At 38.1% G+C, this 19,349-nt stretch overlaps 1 protein-coding gene across 2 annotated transcripts in view; it reads right to left on the reverse strand.

The window, feature by feature from the left end:
* The window catches only part of LOC114650837 (uncharacterized), a 112,317-nt gene extending 93,584 nt beyond the window's left edge, over positions 1–18,733 (reverse strand). For both annotated transcript variants that reach the window (XM_051925679.1, XM_051925678.1), the window contains exon 1: positions 18,595–18,733. In XM_051925679.1, coding sequence (XP_051781639.1) covers positions 18,595–18,718 — 124 coding nt within the window. In that variant the 5' untranslated portion in view covers positions 18,719–18,733. The remainder of the gene's footprint in view (positions 1–18,594) is intronic.
* Between the last annotated feature and the right edge of the window lie 616 nt (positions 18,734–19,349).

Raw genomic sequence — 19,349 nt, forward strand, 5'->3', positions numbered from 1 at the left:
GATTACTGACTGGAGGCGCTCAACCCCAATGACATGACAAACTTTAGGAAGTTTGTGCATGAGCACTTTAAATCTAATATTCCAGACAGTTTGGACCACCTCTACTTTGATATGGTAACATCTCAAACACCTAGACAATAAGAAACTGAAATGCCAAAGTGCTGTTTAAAGACTACAACTCACAACATAACATTGCTGTTCTAACAACACTATTTATTAGGCTCCATTCTCAATCTTTAACATCCTAACTGGCAGACTCCGCCATGTGTTCTTTGGCAGCATCACCTTCTCAATGCCAGTCCTCAACTCACACACCCCAAAGGACAGTGTATTGAGCTCCTGCTATACCTACTACTCTGGGTACAGACATAGCTCCAACTCCATCATTATACAGTATTTGCTCACAGTATAACTTTGAGGATCTGATTGTCAACAATGATGAGACAGCTAATAGAGAAGAGATATGCATCTGACACAGTGGTGCCATCGCAGTGTCATAAATGTCAGGAAACGTGATGCAGACCACACATCTATTTGGGTAGGGATGCCATAGACAGTGTTAGTATTGAGCACACCACAGTCTGGCATAATCAAGAAGGTTCACCAAAGCATTTAATTAAACCAAATACCTGAGGAATGCCCAGATGCCTCCATGTGTAGATAGATAGATAGATAGATAGATAGATAGATAGATAGATAGATAGATAGATAGATAGATAGATAGATAGATAGATAGATAGATAGATATTTAAGCATTAATATCTAAATTAAATATTAATATATTTAAGCATTAGCCAGCATTTGTATTTCCACGTGTATATAAATGTATAATATGTATGGCAGAACTATTTGAGCATTACATGGAAAGCCTCTTGTTAGAGATTATTAATACATCACAACTTCCAGTTATACAGTATTTTAAATCTCTTATATAACATACTACAGTCCATTTTTATTATACTTATAGTATACAGTTAAAATATATGCTGTAGTTGCAGTGGTGTGAAAAACTATTTGCCCCCTTTCTGATTTCTTATTCTTTTGCATGTTTGTCACACAAAATGTTTCTGATCATCAAACACATTTAACCATTAGTCAAATATAACACAAGTAAACACAAAATGCAGTTTTTAAATGATGGTTTTTATTATTTAGGGAGAAAAAAAATCCAAACCTACATGGCCCTGTGTGAAAAAGTAATTGCCCCCTTGTTAAAAAATAACCTAACTGTGGTGTATCACACCTGAGTTCAATTTCCGTAGCCACCCCCAGGCCTGATTACTGCCACACCTGTTTCAATCAAGAAATCACTTAAATAGGAGCTGCCTGACACAGAGAAGTAGACCAAAAGCACCTCAAAAGCTAGACATCATGCCAAGATCCAAAGAAATTCAGGAACAAATGAGAACAGAAGTAATTGAGATCTATCAGTCTGGTAAAGGTTATAAAGCCATTTCTAAAGCTTTGGGACTCCAGCAAACCACAGTGAGAGCCATTATCCACAAATGGCAAAAACATGGAACAGTGGTGAACCTTCCCAGGAGTGGCCGGCCGACCAAAATTACCCCAAGAGCGCAGAGACGACTCATCCAAGAGGTCACAAAAGACCCCAGGACAACGTCTAAAGAACTGCAGGCCTCACTTGCCTCAATTAAGGTCAGTGTTCACGACTCCACCATAAGAAAGAGACTGGGCAAAAACGGCCTGCATGGCAGATTTCCAAGACGCAAACCATTGTTAAGCAAAAAGAACATTAGGGCTCGTCTCAATTTTGCTAAGAAACATCTCAATGATTGCCAAGACTTTTGGGAAAATACCTTTTGGACTGATGAGACAAAAGTTGAACTTTTTGGAAGGCAAATGTCCCGTTACATCTGGCGTAAAAGAAACACAGCATTTCAGAAAAAGAACATCATACCAACAGTGGTGGTGGTAGTGTGATGGTCTGGGGTTGTTTTGCTGCTTCAGGACCTGGAAGGCTTGCTGTGATAGATGGAACCATGAATTCTACTGTCTACCAAAAAATCCTGAAGGAGAATGTCCGGCCATCTGTTCGTCAACTCAAGCTGAAGCGATCTTGGGTGCTGCAACAGGACAATGACCCAAAACACACCAGCAAATCCACCTCTGAATGGCTGAAGAAAAACAAAATGAAGACTTTGGAGTGGCCTAGTCAAAGTTCTGACCTGAATCCAATTGAGATGCTATGGCATGACCTTAAAAAGGCGGTTCATGCTAGAAAACCCTCAAATAAAGCTGAATTACAACAATTTTGCAAAGATGAGTGGGCCAAAATTCCTCCAGAGCGCTGTAAAAGACTCATTGCAAGTTATCGCAAACGCTTGATTGCAGTTATTGCTGCTAAGGGTGGCCCAACCAGTTATTAGGTTCAGGGGGCAATTACTTTTTCACACAAGGCCATGTAGGTTTGGATTTTTTTTTCTCCCTAAATAATAAAAACCACCATTTACAAACTGTATTTTGTGTTTACTTGTGTTATATTTGACTAATGGTTAAATGTGTTTGATGATCAGAAACATTTTGTGTGACAAACATGCAAAAGAATAAGAAATCAGGAAGGGGGCAAATAGTTTTTCACACCACTGTATACTGTATATATTACATCATTTTAAGTCTGTCATGGAATTTCCAATACTAGTTATTGAAATTGAATTTGACCCTTGGTTCTAAAACAGCGGCTGATTAAAAAATTGATTGTAGTGAAAACCTGCTGTTATTGAAGTCCTTTCTGGATGGAAATTGGGACTATCTATGTAGATTAATGAATATTTTTATAAGTATAACATAAAGTTAGAAATATAGCTCCCTTAATGGATATTTTTCATAGAGAATGCATTTCAAATTATTCATGGAAAGATGTTTTAAAAAAAACGATACTGTAATTGAAAAGACTGACCAAAACAAGAAGTATTCAGCTTTGTTTCAATATAAATGGAATTATATACAATATACAGAGAGTAACAAAAATGATTAATTCATTGAGTGATTAAAGTCAGATTCTTCAGATCTTTGAGTTAAACTGGTTTTCTTTCCACCAGTATTAGTTGCTTTAGCAGAACTGGATAAAATATAGTAAAGTACAAATTACAGGATTAACATAGCAAAAATGATCATTTCTTCAAGAATTCAACATATTATCTTAACAATAATAAAAGTCTCGAGTAAAACATTTTTCTTCACTCTGTACAGACTGCTTTTCTTAATATCAAACAGAATTATGAATGAAGTGACAAGTAAGCATGGCTTCTGAATTGATTTCATCCTACCTGATAAAGTTGCAATATGCAGCAAACAGAGAAGCAAAGGAACATAAAGAATGTTAAGAATGTTAAGAGCCATCCCTCCGCAGAAAGCAAAGAGCAAAATCAGTCATACTAGAAGGTACTTCAGGCATAAACCCTGCTTCCTGCGTGTTACTTGAGAGGGAGTGGTTCATCTGAAGAGTTTTCAGAGTTGAAGTGCAGAAAAATAAGATTGTCTTCTTTAGCTTCTTCTCTTTTAATTGCTTGTTTTCCACTGCAAGTGCCACACATTTAATCAAATTCTCTCATATTCATATATGGGTATGAAAGTATTTGATCGTATTTGTGTATCTTGGCCCAACATTTTATTAATGACCTATTTTGTGCTTTTTATTGGACTAACTGCATCTTGGATTCTGTTAAATATTTTACATTTATGTCTATGTATAAGAGAATGAGCTTATTTTTCTATTGTGCATTTTTGCTTTTTTCTTGTATTGTAAATTGTTGTAAAGGTTCTCTGGAGGCACTAAGGATATGTGCCAAAAGTAAATTTGATCTAATTATAACTTGTTAACTTAGATTGTAGAGAATATCCAATGCCTGACTCTTACATGTATTGTCTGGTGAGTGTATTTAGTGTATGGCAATATATATTCGATGTATGGTGTTTGTATTATACTACTGTCACTAGTCTGAGCAAGGAAAGTAACAATCATATTGTACTGTATGCACATGGCAATAAACTTCAACCTCAACTTGGATAAAGTCGGGTAATCATGTTTTATTGATATTGTTTTGGAGATATGAATACGGCAGAAAATGCAATGAAGGCAATTATGCAAAGAGTGAAGAATTATATGCCAAAGTCTGCTGTTTGAAAAATCACGCCTTTCAGCACAAGTTGAAAGGCAGGTTCTTATAAATTGATCTGACATTGTGAAATCTTTCACAGAGTACTTGCGAAGTAAGTACAAAGTTCAAAGCATTCTAATATAAAACATTATTCTTGAAAGAAATGAACCAGAAATCTATTCACTTCCAACTTGTAAGATGTGCAAGGAATCTTTGTTTCACCTTCAAGCCAGGACACCAGAACTTTGTAGATTTGTACAGTTTATGACAAGATTCATAAACTGAGCGAAAGTCTATAACTTTCACTTTCTCTGTTTATGGTTCAGATGTGATAGACAATTTTTCAACAAATAACCCAACCACGCTTACCGCAATTAATCAAACAATACAATTTATTTATAACATAAGGATAATAGAAGATAGATATACATGTATATAGATATATACAGTATATACTTTATATAGATATATACGTATATAGACTAAAGATGAGAACAAACAACACAAAACATAAATTTATACTAGTTTAGTTTCAATTTTTTTCTCTTCTATAGAAAAAGGTACATAACATATGGATTCTATTTCTTGGTTTATTGAAGTTTTTCTCTCCTATAGGAAAAGGCATATATACGGTCAAGATGGTCAAGAAGGGTAAGTTCTTTAACTAGTTATTAAATTTGTATCATCGTGACAGTGATATTGATTTGCTTACAGCTACCCTGCACTGGATACACACACACAAGCACACTCGTCCCCTGTATGTGTTTAATGTGTGAGGAATACTGCTCTGAACTTTCCTATTGAATTTAGCAAGAGAAACTTATAACAACTAAAAACTTATCTTTCACAAAGGCTGTTTTCAGTTACAACAACACCGATAACTAGAAAACATTAGCTGGCTTTCTCCTAACTACTGAGTTACAATCAATAGTTCTCAAAATGAAAGTAGGTGTGCTCATGGTTTTGATCTTGTTGACTCTAGGTGTAGGGGATGCTTTGTTCCAGTCCTTTCCCTGGCACACATGCAATGATATTCTGTAGGCTTTTTCTTTCTTTGTTAAGAAGCTTGTATACTTCTTTGCTTTGGTTCATACCTTTTTGGTTGTGGGTGGAATTTCAGTTTTCTCCAAGGTTTAACACAGAGTGGCTTCATTTGCTCGCATGCAATTTAATTCTGCTGGGTAGTCAGTGGTCAATCAGCTCCAGCCATTAGCAAGACGAATGCATGGCTTTTGTATGGTCTCTTTCTCTGGTTAGTGCAACTTGCTTTATTTAGCAAGGTTTCAACTTGTGACACCCTCATCTAACTCCAATACAGACAGTTTTCCACTGTTTTAGTCCAGCACCAGATTATCCTTTGGAGTAAAAGAGCCTTCGTTGTGGCCACACAGGGGTCATGCTATATGGAGCAGAGTTGCAGCCAGGCTGAGTACAGGGAGAGCATATAGACAGAGAGCAAAGATCTAGAGCTTGCAATGGCTTATAAAAGGAAGGATTTGACAATTAACCATTGGTTTCTTGGAAGCACATAAGCCCAACCATTTGGTTGACAATTGGTGCAAAGTGTTGTCCAGCAGTGCTGCCATTTATTGAGTTATGGCTCTTTGTTCACTGACCAAGTGTTTAAATGGTGCGCCACAGAGACACTTTATCTGTGATCAATTGACCTTTATCAGACCAGAAATGTTTTTCCAAAGAGACCCATTTGAGATGAGGTTAAGAGCGTCCGGCAGCTACTTTATAAGAAAACAACTTGTGTGTAAAATAGGTAATGCCAGTCTATCCTACGCACTCCTGCTTTTCTGTGATTAGGTTTCTCCAGGCAATAACCACAGTCGAACGGCACATGAGTCCATCTTGTAACATATTCACATAGATACCCTCCAAACTCGAGAAACCAGATGCTCTGGTGTAAATATTTGGAGAACATGTGGACTCCACACAAAAACACCTTTATATGGAATATAAGAAAAGTAACACTGAACAGAAAGCAGAATTCAGTCAAAAATTTTTCAATTCCAATTTTCCAATTCTTTAAATTATTCTATGTGTTCCAAGTGCTTTGGTCAGATCTTTAGATCTTCTAACTCAAAGGATGATCAAGCACACCAGTGTGGTAACATTGTTATAAAAAAGGCTAAAGTGTGTAAGGAGCCTCTTTGGCAGTCCGGAACATCCACTTCAATAGCAAGGAAGCAAAAGTGAGATCCAATCACAAAAAAACTATATGGAGCAATATAAAAAACGTATAGCTCCAAGTACAAAGAAACAAAGCAAAAGTAATTAAACTCATTGCCCCACTAGGTATAAAAAAACAGGTCTAGGATTCCTGTATACCTAGTGAGGAGGCTCAGTCACTTGCCCACCATAGTAGCTTACCAAAACGTTCCCTTTCTAACACCTCTTTCTTCCCTTACTTCTACACTTAAAAGACCCTTGGCTATAAGACAGCTTTATATCCCAGCTTAAGGTCCAAAATAATTCCTATGAGAGACTTCTGTGTGCCAAACGGATAACTCCTATGAGCTACTTCTAGAGGCGCCTTGTGCTCATGAACACTTACGCATCCTGTTGCCCTTAAAGGGTGAAGTCTCCAGGGAAGCTCCTTGTCATACTTGCTTAGAGATATGTTTTCTTCCCAGGACCATTTGTCCTTTACTGCCTAAGTAGCTTTGTAGGTGTTGGTATTTCCTCTCTGGCTCAGCTCTTTTTTTATTCAAGCAGCAGACTTCATGCTCATTGATGAGATTCCTGCCCCATAGATCCTCAGAAACCACTGCACATATCAACCCCTGCCATCTCTTTCTCCCACTCATGCTGGAATCTCTCCCTAATGCTATCCTGAGGTTAAACATCACAAATACTAAGCATACCATCTCCTAGTGACTTTTTGATGTCCCACACTGACAAGTCCTTGACTTATCATGTTACCTGATTTCTCTGTCGTTTTCCTGTTTACCTGATGTGGCACTTAACCCTGCTTTGTGCCATTCAACTGTTGCCCTTGCCCCTTGTGTCCCATTGATATTATTGTTATTGATAGCAGGACATTTAAGTTCAAATGAGTGAATAATTTAGAAGACACCTGCTCATATTTAACTGTTTTTTTATCACATTAAATTTATATCACACAAATTACACTGATATGTCAGGCCCCAAAAAATAAGCTATCTCATGACAGTCTAGAAAACGTAATTGATTCCTAACCATTCCAGGACTTGTGGGATTGTCTCACCTCAGATAACAATAGAAAAGTACTGTGTACTATGGAAGAATAATTTTAGGGTAACGTAGCATTCATCGTAAAGAAATAGCATAAAGGCTTAATGTCAGAAACCTGTTCTGGCACACCAGGAAACCAGACAAAGGTGAAGTAAACAACAAAATGTACTGTAGCAGTAGATGCTTTTGTCCACCTCTTGAACCCTCAGGTACCACTCCAAACACGAGGTAAAAGCACAAGACTTCTTTATTTTTTTTATGTATAGTGCACAAAGCACCCTCTACTCCACACTATTCATATAATAACTCACTAATCACAATACACTCTCCTCCTCGCCCAGACACTTTGCCCTCCTACCTCCCAGCTCAGCTCAATGTCTGGGCTTTCCCATAGTCCTTTTATACACCCTGACCCGGAGGTGTTCAGGGTAAACAGTCCTTTTCTTCAACCCGGGAGCACGTCGTTTCTTCCCGTCATGTGACCATGACGTACTCCCAGGTTATAGGGCACATAAGAGCTCACGAGCCACCCTACAGCGACTCCTGGTGGCCCCCAAGGTATCCAGCAGGGCTGCGTATAAAAACTACATAGTCCATGAGGCCCTGCTGGAACTCGGGGCACGTTTATGGTGTCCGGAGAGCTCCTCCTGGTGGCCTGGGGGTGAGGGCCGGAGTAAGAAGCCGGCAATCCACCACAGTACACTGAAATATAAGAATTGATTTGGAGAAAATACTGAGATGGTCAAATAAATAAAGAATGTACCAGAAGAAACGCTGATGTAATATACAAAATGTACTGAAGGAGGACTAAGGGGTGACTAAGAAATCAGCAGATGTCCTATAAAAAACGAGAATGGACAGTTGTTATATGCACAGAAATTTCAAGGGTGGTGGTGCAACTCAAAGGTATAAGAAGAACCAGAATATATTATAAAAGACTTTTCCATCCATCCAACCCACTATATCCTAACTACAGGGTCATGGGGGTATGCTGGAGCCAATCCCAGCCAACACAGGGTGCAAGGCAGGAAACAAACCCCGGGCAGGGCACCAGTCCACCACAGGGCACGCACGCACACACACCAGGGACAATTTAGAATCACCAATGCACCTAATCTGCAGTCTTTGGACTGTGGGAGGAAACCCACACAGATACGGGGAGAACATGCAAACTCCATGCAGCAAGGACCCGGGAAGTGAACCCAGGTCTCCTAACTGCGAGGCAGCAGCGCAACCCACTGTGCCACTGTGCTGCTGGCAAAAAGACTAGTTGAACCAAAACACCACAGCCCACTTTCGGCCATCATATTATTACCAATAACATAGCTACTGCTATAGTAAAAAATACAATAAATGGCAGCTGCTGTGAAAATAAATGCCTGCAGCCATGCCAGTGAAAACTTTGGTGGCTACTGGAAGAGGTGTTGGCAAAGCCAGTAAGAGGAGCATTCTGATCTGAATGTAAATCCTAATACCCCAGTACAATGATGAGGACACTGTACTGTAAACATTGCACCATCCTTCAGATGGGACATAAAAGTGAGGTCCTGACTCTCTGTGGCCATAAAAGATCCATGGGTATTGTTCATAAAGAGTAGGGTGTATGACAATATCCTACCTAAACTGCCCATCATAGCCTAGTCATAACCCCGGGCAGGGCATGCACACACACACACACTAGGGACAATTTAGGATTGCCAATGCACCTAACCTGCATGTCTTTGGATTGTGGGAGGAAACCGGAGCACCCAGAGGAAACCCACGCAGACACGGGGAGAACATGCAAACTCCACGCAGGGAGGACCCGGGAAGCAAACCCAGGTCTCCTAACTGTGAGACAGCAGTGCTACCCACTGCACCACCGTGCTGCCCATATAAAAGAATTTTATTTTATATAAATCATTTGGGTGTAAGCCAATGAACCAACCAGAGTGAAATCTATGCATTGATTGACACTGTATGTAAATTCAACAGTTTAGAAAATGATCCTCTATTCTTTGTTTCTCTGACCATTCTGATCATTCTGACCTTGCTGTAACAGACTGCTTTTGAAGAATGCTCCCTCCAAGGCATTTTGCCAAGAAGTAATTAAAAGATACAATGAACAGCTTTTCTCCAACCTGATAACTGATTTGTCCTGTTAGGGGACATTTCTTTCTTTAATAAGATGTTAAATTTCTACATAGTACAAATGTGATTGATGGGTGGGCATCTATGGTGGAAGCCATTGCTCAACTGGTGAAAAACTGATGATCATTGCATTTTGGTAAAAAAAAAAAAAAAGCACCTGGATGATCTCCAACACTTCTAGAGGACTAGAGCTTCTTAAGTTTAATGAACTCCATTATGTGTACTGAACATGAAACATTGCATTTCACTAGAGAAGTCTAAAGCAAAGTAATCATCAGTGTGTGCAGTCAAGGATTTGAAGCCAATTTAGCTAATAAAGTGAGGCAATTGTTCCAAGTAAATAAGTTAATGTACAATACAATAGTCAAAAGGAAGACATGCAGGTTTAGAAATGACCGAAAACCCCATAGAATTATGACAGGAAGTAGGAAACAAGATCCCTGTGCAGTAACGTTAGATCCTAATCAACGGCAACAAGATGTTTTTGGCTTCAGTCCAACATTCACATAAAACTATGCAACATTTGACTTTCCAAACAGGTCACTGGGAGTTGGATGTCTTTATTTATTATAAATAAATATCAGATTCCAACATAGTTCATTCACTCTATCTGTTATTAGGATCTGGAGGAGGAATGTTTAATGTAATGCTGTCTCAGACATTCCTCTTGTTTATTATGTTTTTTCTTTGGTACAATCTGTTTTAATATTTATTAACATCATTATTATCTCAGACTGTTACTAGGCCCTAGTTGAATATTGACTGCCTCTCATTTATGCAGCCAGAGTCAATCTTCTCATCTCAAGATCTCTAGCATGTTGTAAATATAACTACTGTAGGTTTTTGGTCCCCTGTTCAGTTTTTATTTATGCTTAATTTACTTAAGTAGTATTCATAAATACCAAAAAAGGCAAACTGAGTACATGGGGAAATATACGGACAGCATATAAGCAGTTTGATTAAATTCTGAAATAGTAGGTCACTACAGAAAATGTTTGTTTTGTAGGTCTTTACGTTTAAATTTGGTTTTATATGCACAATATGACTGCTATTGTTACAACAAATTAATCTCAGGATTTCTCATTTTTCCAAAGTATCTAAGACTTGCTTTCTTAGACATTTTGCAAAATCTGGATGAACTCTTCATAAACAGTGTCTTGAAAAGGTAGTTTATTCATTGGAGTCAAGAAAATTCAACAAATTCAAAGTTTTATTCTCAGGCTCTTTCAATTAATAATTAAGCACTGTAGCAGATGCAAAGTAGCTCCAGTGAGCTGGGATCAAATCTCATTCCTAGTCATGGCCTGGGTGATGTTTTCTCATCCTACCAATGTCTGTGTGGGTTTTCCTCTGGGTACTCATGTTTTCCTCTCATGCCCTTATTGCTGTACAGATTATGTTGACTACTGATTCCAAACTGACCCTGTATGTATGAGGGTTTGCATGAGTGGACCCCAGGATGGACTGCCAACACCAATCTGTCTGTCCTCCATGTCTGCTGGATATTTAGGAAAAAACAGAGTTCCTACACATACACAAGGAAAGCACACAAACTGCAGGCACTGACCAACTGAGAATGTCAGCACTATTAGACGTGTGTACTTCAGGAAGTGACACTAAATGTACATTAGTATCAGGAGCTTTACAAACCTAACTTATACAAAATACGTCTTTTGACTGAAGCAGTCACAAACAGTCATTCTGTTTCTCTCTTTTATATTCTTGTGATTGGCTACATTAGTTCATTCATTGTAATGTATGTACAGTAGGTCAGTACCTTGGCCGCATTTTACTACTTTGCTTTCTATTTTTTATTTCTGCATTCATAGAGATTGATAAATTTGAGTAAAATGGAAAGATGACAAGCACTGTTGGTGTACGGAAGGCGAGTGACATGGGTTTCTTGACATATTGGAGGTTAGGATGTTGTTGCACTGGACCTCAGGGACAACCTAAATGTTTTTTTATGCTGTTGTAGTACTTCTGTCCTAAATTTTTAGGATTTAGGATTTTAGGGTTTTGTTGGACACCAGTTTACTTTTTTTATTTTACATATACTGTATGCATGTTTTATTATTATGAAAGACATTGGATTGTCGTTGTCTTGCACAAGAGGTGGGATACAGATTGTTTAAATGACCTTAGTCAAAATATAAGCAAGGCATTTTTCACTAGAAAATACACATACTGTTGAGAGTCAGTGGGGAAATGGGAGAACAAAAGTTAGGAAGATAACATCTGCCAGGTCTTTGTGGTAGCCTTCCTTAAAGTGAATGCTAGCTTGTTTTAAGACAACAGTGACCAGTATTGGGCAATGGCGAAGTCCAAGTGGTTAGACTGGTTCACCTAACTATGGAAATGTAAAGTATACTGTACTTCTAGGCATATATTGTATTTGCTTTAATTGTCTTGTGTTCCAGGTTTTGCTGAAAGCTACTTATGTGTTAATTTAAAGATGTTGTATTAGGAAATGCATACAGCACCATTAGGTTGTGAATGGCAAATCTGTTGTCTAAAAACAAATTAAACTGAACTAAAATTTGAGCATCATGATGAGCTAGGTCTTACAGCTTCAGAGCGCCACATTTAGTTTGCAGACAGGTCACTGTTTATATGGGGTCTATATGTTCTCGTCATGTTTAAGGAAATCTGTTTCAGATACTCTGGTTTCTTCCCATATCCTAAATAAGTCCAGATTTGGTTGATCTATGACTCCATATTATCCCTGCATGAGTGAACCTTGGTCTGTGTTAGTTTGTGTGTGCACATGTGCTCTGTGATAAGGTGGTTAATGTCTTGAACCTGCAGCTGCCAGACTGGGTTCCAGTACCCCATAACTTACTATTGGAATGAGTGTCTATAGAAAATGAACAAATTGATGTTACAACAGAGCTCAAGTCCCTGAACCTCAAGATATTTGAAACTCTAATGCACTGTTCAGCTTCTATAACTTTTATTGTAAAGCCATACAGTATGATACTTGAGTGAAGGATTAATGATAATCTTTTTGTAATTCATCTTAGTTTACAGTTAACAAATTAGACTAGTATTGCTCAGAAATAAATAAATTAATAAAACATGAATAAAATTACTGCTGTTAAAACTAAATAGAGGTGATTGGGTTACTACCCTTTTAAATTCAATTATTTTTATTCTTATATAGTAATGTAGACAGACTAATAGAGCTAATTCAAATTCACTAAAATTACAAATTCACAAAAAGTACATAATTATTAGTATTACAGAGACTGCTCAGCTTTAGTCATCTGCAACAAGAAGGTAAAAATTCACCTGATTCAAGCCAAATAAATAGTCATGTAATCACTGGACTTCCAATATCATATACCAATATACAGAAGCTGTAATAAAATATAACAATCTGGGTCAGGCACAGTACCCTTTCATGTCCAAGTTCATTTGACATTTTATTCCTAAATAAAAAAGAAGCACTGGACAAAAAGTTTAACCAATGTTAAATTATGCATCTTCACCTTTTATAGATAGATAGATAGATAGATAGATAGATAGATAGATAGATAGATAGATAGATAGATAGATAGATAGATAGATAGATAGATAGATAGATAGATAGATAGATAGATAGATAGATAGATAGATAGATACTAATTAATCCCAAGGGGAAATTCACATACTCCAGCAGCAGCATACTAATAAAGAACAAAATTAAATTAAAGAGCGATAACAATGCCCATAACAATGCAGGTATACAGACAGACAATAACTTTGTATAATTTTAACATTTTCCCCCCTGGGTGGAATTGAAGAGTCGCATAGTGTGGGGGAGGAACGATCTCCTCAGTCTGTCAGTGGAGCAGGAAAGTGACAGCAGTCTGTCGCTGAAGCTGCTTCTCTGTCTGGAGATGATACTGTTCAGTGGATGCAGTGGATTCTCCATGATTGACAGGAGCCTGCTCAGCGCCCGTCGCTCTGCCATGGATGTCAAACTGTCCAGCTCCGTGCCTACAATAGAGCGTGCCTTCCTCACCAGTTTGTCCAGTCATGAGGCGTCCTTCTTCTTTATGCTGCTTCCCCAGCACACCACTGCGTAGAAGAGGGCACTCGCCACAACTGTCTGATAGAACATCTGCAGCATCTTATTTTATGGTGTGTTTTCAACATTTGATGAGAGATATGATCCTTGCCCCAAAACTCAATCCTCTTATTCATTTCTTAGTTAGGAGTGCAGACGATCTCACAGTGTGCAGTTCTGCTCAACATGCTACACAAAAGATATTGAAGTACTAACAGCCTGGACAGAAAAGAGCAATGGAGTGCATCCCAGAACAGAAGGGCCTGGCAGGCTGAGGGGACTAAATCTCATTAAACTGGAGCAGAGAAGGCTAAGTGGGGACCAAATCCAGATCCTCAAATTCTATAAGTTGATCAATCAGAATATTTTCAGTTGAACAGTGAATCATGAATTTGAGGGCACGTGTTTGTTCAAATTACAGTAGGAGTATTTATAGGTTTATAGGGTAATTACTATTACATGTACACAGTACATTCAGATTCTTACTTGCATGTGCTAATTAACTTTCAACACATCACCACACACTGGCACCATCATTAGTGAGTATAACAACTGAAATTAAATGAAAATACATGTATAGGTTTATAGGGTCATTGTCATCACATGTACAAAGTACAATCAGATTCTTACTTTCATGTGCTAATTAACATGCAACACTTACGATGGATGAGTGGGATCAGTTCTTTACACAAGAGACAAGGGAATCAGGAACAAACTACCAGATCATGAAGCTGAAGCAGAAACCTTGACAACATTTAAAAGGCACCCGGAAGAGATTTTGAGAGAGCTTATCTACTAGCAAACTAAACAAACTTGATGAATTCAATGATTTCCATTTATTCATTGGCCTTCTTCTGTTCTTATGTTATTTCTCTACTCTAAGATGCTATCAACTCCTGGCTGAAATGCCTGACAGACTTTGCATTCTTATACTATGTTTGCATTTCCTAAAGACACATAGTAAGGTTAACAGCAAGGATTTGAGTGAGCGTATGTTTGTGTGAATTCATGGGAGAACCTATTTTGTACTGGACTGCTAATGAAAATTTGCACCCAAGAATATGACATATTTAGAAATTTTTTAAAACAACATCAATAGTTTTTCACAGGCATGTAAATAATGAAAATGGCTGTTTAATTAATTTGGTTGTTAGTGGGCTGCTAAGAACTACTAAGTTGTAGGACCTTCATTTAATCACATTTTATACACCTGTTACAGCGGTAAAATAAAACAGTTGTCTTAACTCTGAGAGAAACACACAGCTGTCTTGCCAGGATTTGAGTGAATTTGGGTGTGTTGGCACAGAGACCATTTGATTCAGTGGTGTTCCATTCAAGTTTAGTCCCAACAAATGCTACAGAAATGAATACCGTGGCTTCACTCACAGCGGATTAATTTTAAGTAAGATCACATTTTGTTTCTGTGACACTTTCTTGGAGCTAGTTGCATGAAAAAAATGTTCTAATAGCTGAAACAAATCACACTTGACTAACAGGATGAACAATACCAAGGTATGAGGAAGGTACTTTCTACCAAAACAAAGCACTGTGTGACAAAAAACAACAGGCAGACATTTTTTTCATTTAATTTCAAACACAGAATGATAGAAGTTAAATCACATCTATTCTCTAAACTTACTTTGTCCTATTCAGAATCTACCACAACACCTTCAGTCACCAGACCAGTATTGGACACCAGTGCGTCCACCCATCAAATGTGTGCTGCAGCAAGAAGAAGCCTGACATGTCAACACAGACAGAAGATATCTCATACAGGAGTCAAACTGAGACCAAAGAAATGTGAGCTCACAATGCTCTACCTAGTTACCAGTAAGATACACCATCAAGTTAAGAGAGAAGAGCACTAATAAAAAGAGAAATAAATTGCAAATCATTCATTATTTCTACCAAATCAAAGCATATAACTTTCAAAAGAAAGAAGACACCAAAATAAACTTTCTTAATGTGTTGGGTCACTATATGGCAACGGACAATGGAGCGAACCATGAATCTTGTATCATTTTTTCATCAGATTTACCAATATTTTGTTTTTTAGTAAATGTCTGGGTGCTGCTGTAGAATCTGTAATAAATGTCCAATTAGGCTGCAGTCTTGTGACTTGAGTGACTAAGGTGTAAGGTTTACACTGACATGCTTTTACATTAGTGTCATGCAGATGAAGGCACTGTCATCTTGAAGATTTCACAACTGCCATGATGGAAATGCTTCACCACTGGGTGCTGTGATTACTCAGAGCTCCAAGGCATTTACAAGCATTCACCTTGACCACTAAGACCATCACCAAAATCATTACAGGGAAATGCACACTGTACCAGAATGCACAGAATCCTTCTGCAGACTTTTTAGTGTGAACCACCATCATATTTGTCTGCTTCTTGAATTGAATGAATTTCTCCACTGCTCATAGGATCATCACTGCACCATATTATCTGTAAAAGTGAATACTTATGTATAACAAGGGGCAAAGTCGCCACAAATAAACTATACCATCCTTCTCTTTGATTTTGTTCAGGAACTGTTCTATATTAAAACTTCTGCTCTTACCTTATGTTGACATTTACAATTAAATGACCCAGAAGATCAAGATATTACCCTGCCTTGAAAATGGATGGGACTGATGGATGAATGGATGGACAGATGATCTATTGTTTCTTGTCCAGTACTTGTTTAATTTTGTGCTCGGTGCTGATGGGACTGGATCTGACTACCTGTGATGCTAATTACATTAAGTGAGTTTGAGAATGGCATCTTACATCAAGTCACTGAATGAACACCACACTCAAGGAGTTTACAATTTTGTCCATATTTGCTACTAGTTGAGGATGTTGTTCCCCCCGCTACCACCCTAAACTCACCTTAGCCATTGCCTCTTGTGAAATATCACCTTCGGAGTGGTGGCTCTGAGGCTAGGGATCTGCACTGGCAATCAGAAGGTTGCCGGTTCAAATCCCGTAAACGCCAAAAGTGAACTACTTCATTGGGCCCTTAAGCAAGGCCCTTCACCTGCGATTGCTCCGTCCTGGGTATGACGTTAATCTGCATCCAGCCCTGCATGTAGGCCCCCCCCCCCAACCTGCAGGGAAAAACCTGGGGGTTGGTTGTAGAATTGGCACTCCAGCCACCATAAAAAAACCTCACACTGGTCCATTTCTTCTGAACTAGTGTGGTGCTGAGGTGTCACCAGTTGCATGGCTGCACTCGGGTCCTAATCTGGGATCCTGAGTTGGTTTGTCACGTGGTGGGTGCAGCAATGCCCTGTATCAGTGCGTGCTCCTAACCTCTCTCCTCTTCATTACTGAAACTTCTGGCAAATGTGCCCCAATAATCAGTCCTGATCTCTTTCTTAAGTCATTGTCCCCATCATAATAAGCAACTGGGTCTACACAACATTTTAATATGCCACCGAAAACCTATTCAAATGGTAGAAGTACCCTCAGCATTAATTTCCATCTCCCACTTATTCAAGTTTATCCATTCAGTTTAAAATTATATTTATAAACATGTAGGTTTATTTAATGCATTTTATGGTTAAAGTTTAAATTTGGGCTAGCTGTCCTAATCCAAAATGCAGTATTTATTTTACATAGCACCTGTTTAGTGAATATTATTACAAGGTGCATTACAATGAACATACAAGTAATGGTCACTATTATAATAAGTAACTGGGTCTGCATAACATTTTTATATGTGACCTAAAAACCTGATTAGATATTTTTTTAAAAATCAGTATTTATTTCCATCTCCCAGTTTCTTAAGTCTATTCTTTATCTTTATAGTTAAATCAATAAACATGCACACTCTTAATAATAACAGTTCTTTAATGGCATTTTTTCTTTTATCCTGGGTTGTGTGGTTCCTTGTAGCTCCATTGCTTGACAAATCACCATTTAATTCTGGGAGGGGTTCCTTGTGTATGATGCTGGTTCTTTGTGCTTTGAAAAGATTTATAATACATAGAAAAAATGAAATCTTCAATTTATAGTAAGCTACTTAGCAGGACACTATCAGATTAAGAAAACCATGGACTTAGCCTGTATTACTGAACAAATGCAGCATGAGTCCTTTTTAAAGTCATGAGCCATGGTTATTTCACAAATCTGTTACCATCTTTCATGGTTATTTACTATATGGCGTCTGTTACATATCTAAATATGTACGGGTTCTTTGTGAAACCTTCATGTAGATTGGTCTTTTAGGAACCACTCTGTCTCCTTTATTTTTAAGAGTGTAGGTTAAGTTAGTGCCTTTTATGGGTATGATCCTGAAACAGGTAATGTTATGGGCAACACTAATGACTGGCCGCTCCAAGATACTGTGAGGAATTTAGATGATCCATGAGTGTGTGATGCTTGTATTCATAATTAGGTATTTCACACACATCCTGAAAATGTGAAGATCAGATTGATTGGCAGCTCCAAATTGTCCCAGTGCTAGTGAATGTGCACTGCTATGGCATGCCTGCTCACTCAGGATTGGTTTCTGCACTGTGGTCAACGATGCTGGAATAAGCTTTCCAGGAACTGGAATAAGTAAGTACAGAAAATGAATGGATGGATGATGGATGGATGGAAGGACTGATAGAGTATTGCCAGCCATGGAGCACAGTAGAATATACAGTACATAACTCAAACAGTAACTATGTCATAAAATGCTTGCACCAACATTGAATTTTCCCTCAACAGCACACAATTCCAGGAAATAAAAGGTAAAGATATGGTAATGCCAACCACATAGCATTGTGTAAACTGCCACATCTTGTGGACATTTAATTGCTAACATATCCGTCTATAAGTTAATCATTATTAAACAATTTTACCGAATTTCACACAAAATGTAGCAGAATGCTTAGGGAAACTTTATTTGTTGATGTTTGCTTTATAACACCTCATTTAAACAATCGTATCTAAGTTCATTTTAAATTCCCTTGACAGCCCCGCAGTGATCGGAGAAACGTACAACCGAGCAAACTGAATTTCCAGCTAAAGGACATTCGTATTCACATTTACAAATGCGATATCCCCAAAATGAACCGACTGCATTCGATTTACTTACCTTGTGCCGTCCTCAGGTAAAACAGGATTTCAAAGATAAAAAACACATAGCAAGAAGCTGCCATTCTTATGATTTCCCCAAGCGAAAGTGAAAGTCCTTTAAATAGACAGTTACCGCCCGTCATCGAGGGGTAGTCATCGAGTCACTCTCAAGTGATTATTCATTTAGCAAAGCTTGTGTTAAATCCTTTGATCAATCTTAATGGAATGCATTCTGCAATTTGTATAGCGCTTGTCTAGTAAACGTGATCACAAGCAGGATTACAATGAACGGACTCCCTGAATCATATCTTGGGATCATAGCATGAGTCAATCCCGTCATGTCCCCAGAGAGGTAACTATGACAATTTTCAAACCTTAACGGCGCTTACGCATACTTTCCCTAAATGAAATGTTAATGAATACTGGTTACCCGAAAGTACACGTAAAGCTGTTAACTTTGAGATGCATCCATCCACCTGTCTGTTCGCTTAGAAAACGGGTGAACAAATCTGCCCCACTGACGCTATTCTATTTGTGCTGACTTGTCAAATTACGCTACACATGCATATATTTACACGTTTAAAATTCAAAACATCGAAATAAATTTCAGATTTTTATGGTATTACCTTGAGCCAGCTTTTTTTTCTAAGGTTTTACGGACCAATCATGTTTGACTTACAATCACAACAAAGCTGGACAAAAAATCAGATTAAAATGTGAAAGGCATTGGAATGAGGAATTGGATACGTTTGCTCCTAATGGCCTAAATGACAA

Source organism: Erpetoichthys calabaricus, chromosome 4, assembly GCF_900747795.2.
Source record: "Erpetoichthys calabaricus chromosome 4, fErpCal1.3, whole genome shotgun sequence".
NCBI lineage: Eukaryota > Metazoa > Chordata > Cladistia > Polypteriformes > Polypteridae > Erpetoichthys > Erpetoichthys calabaricus.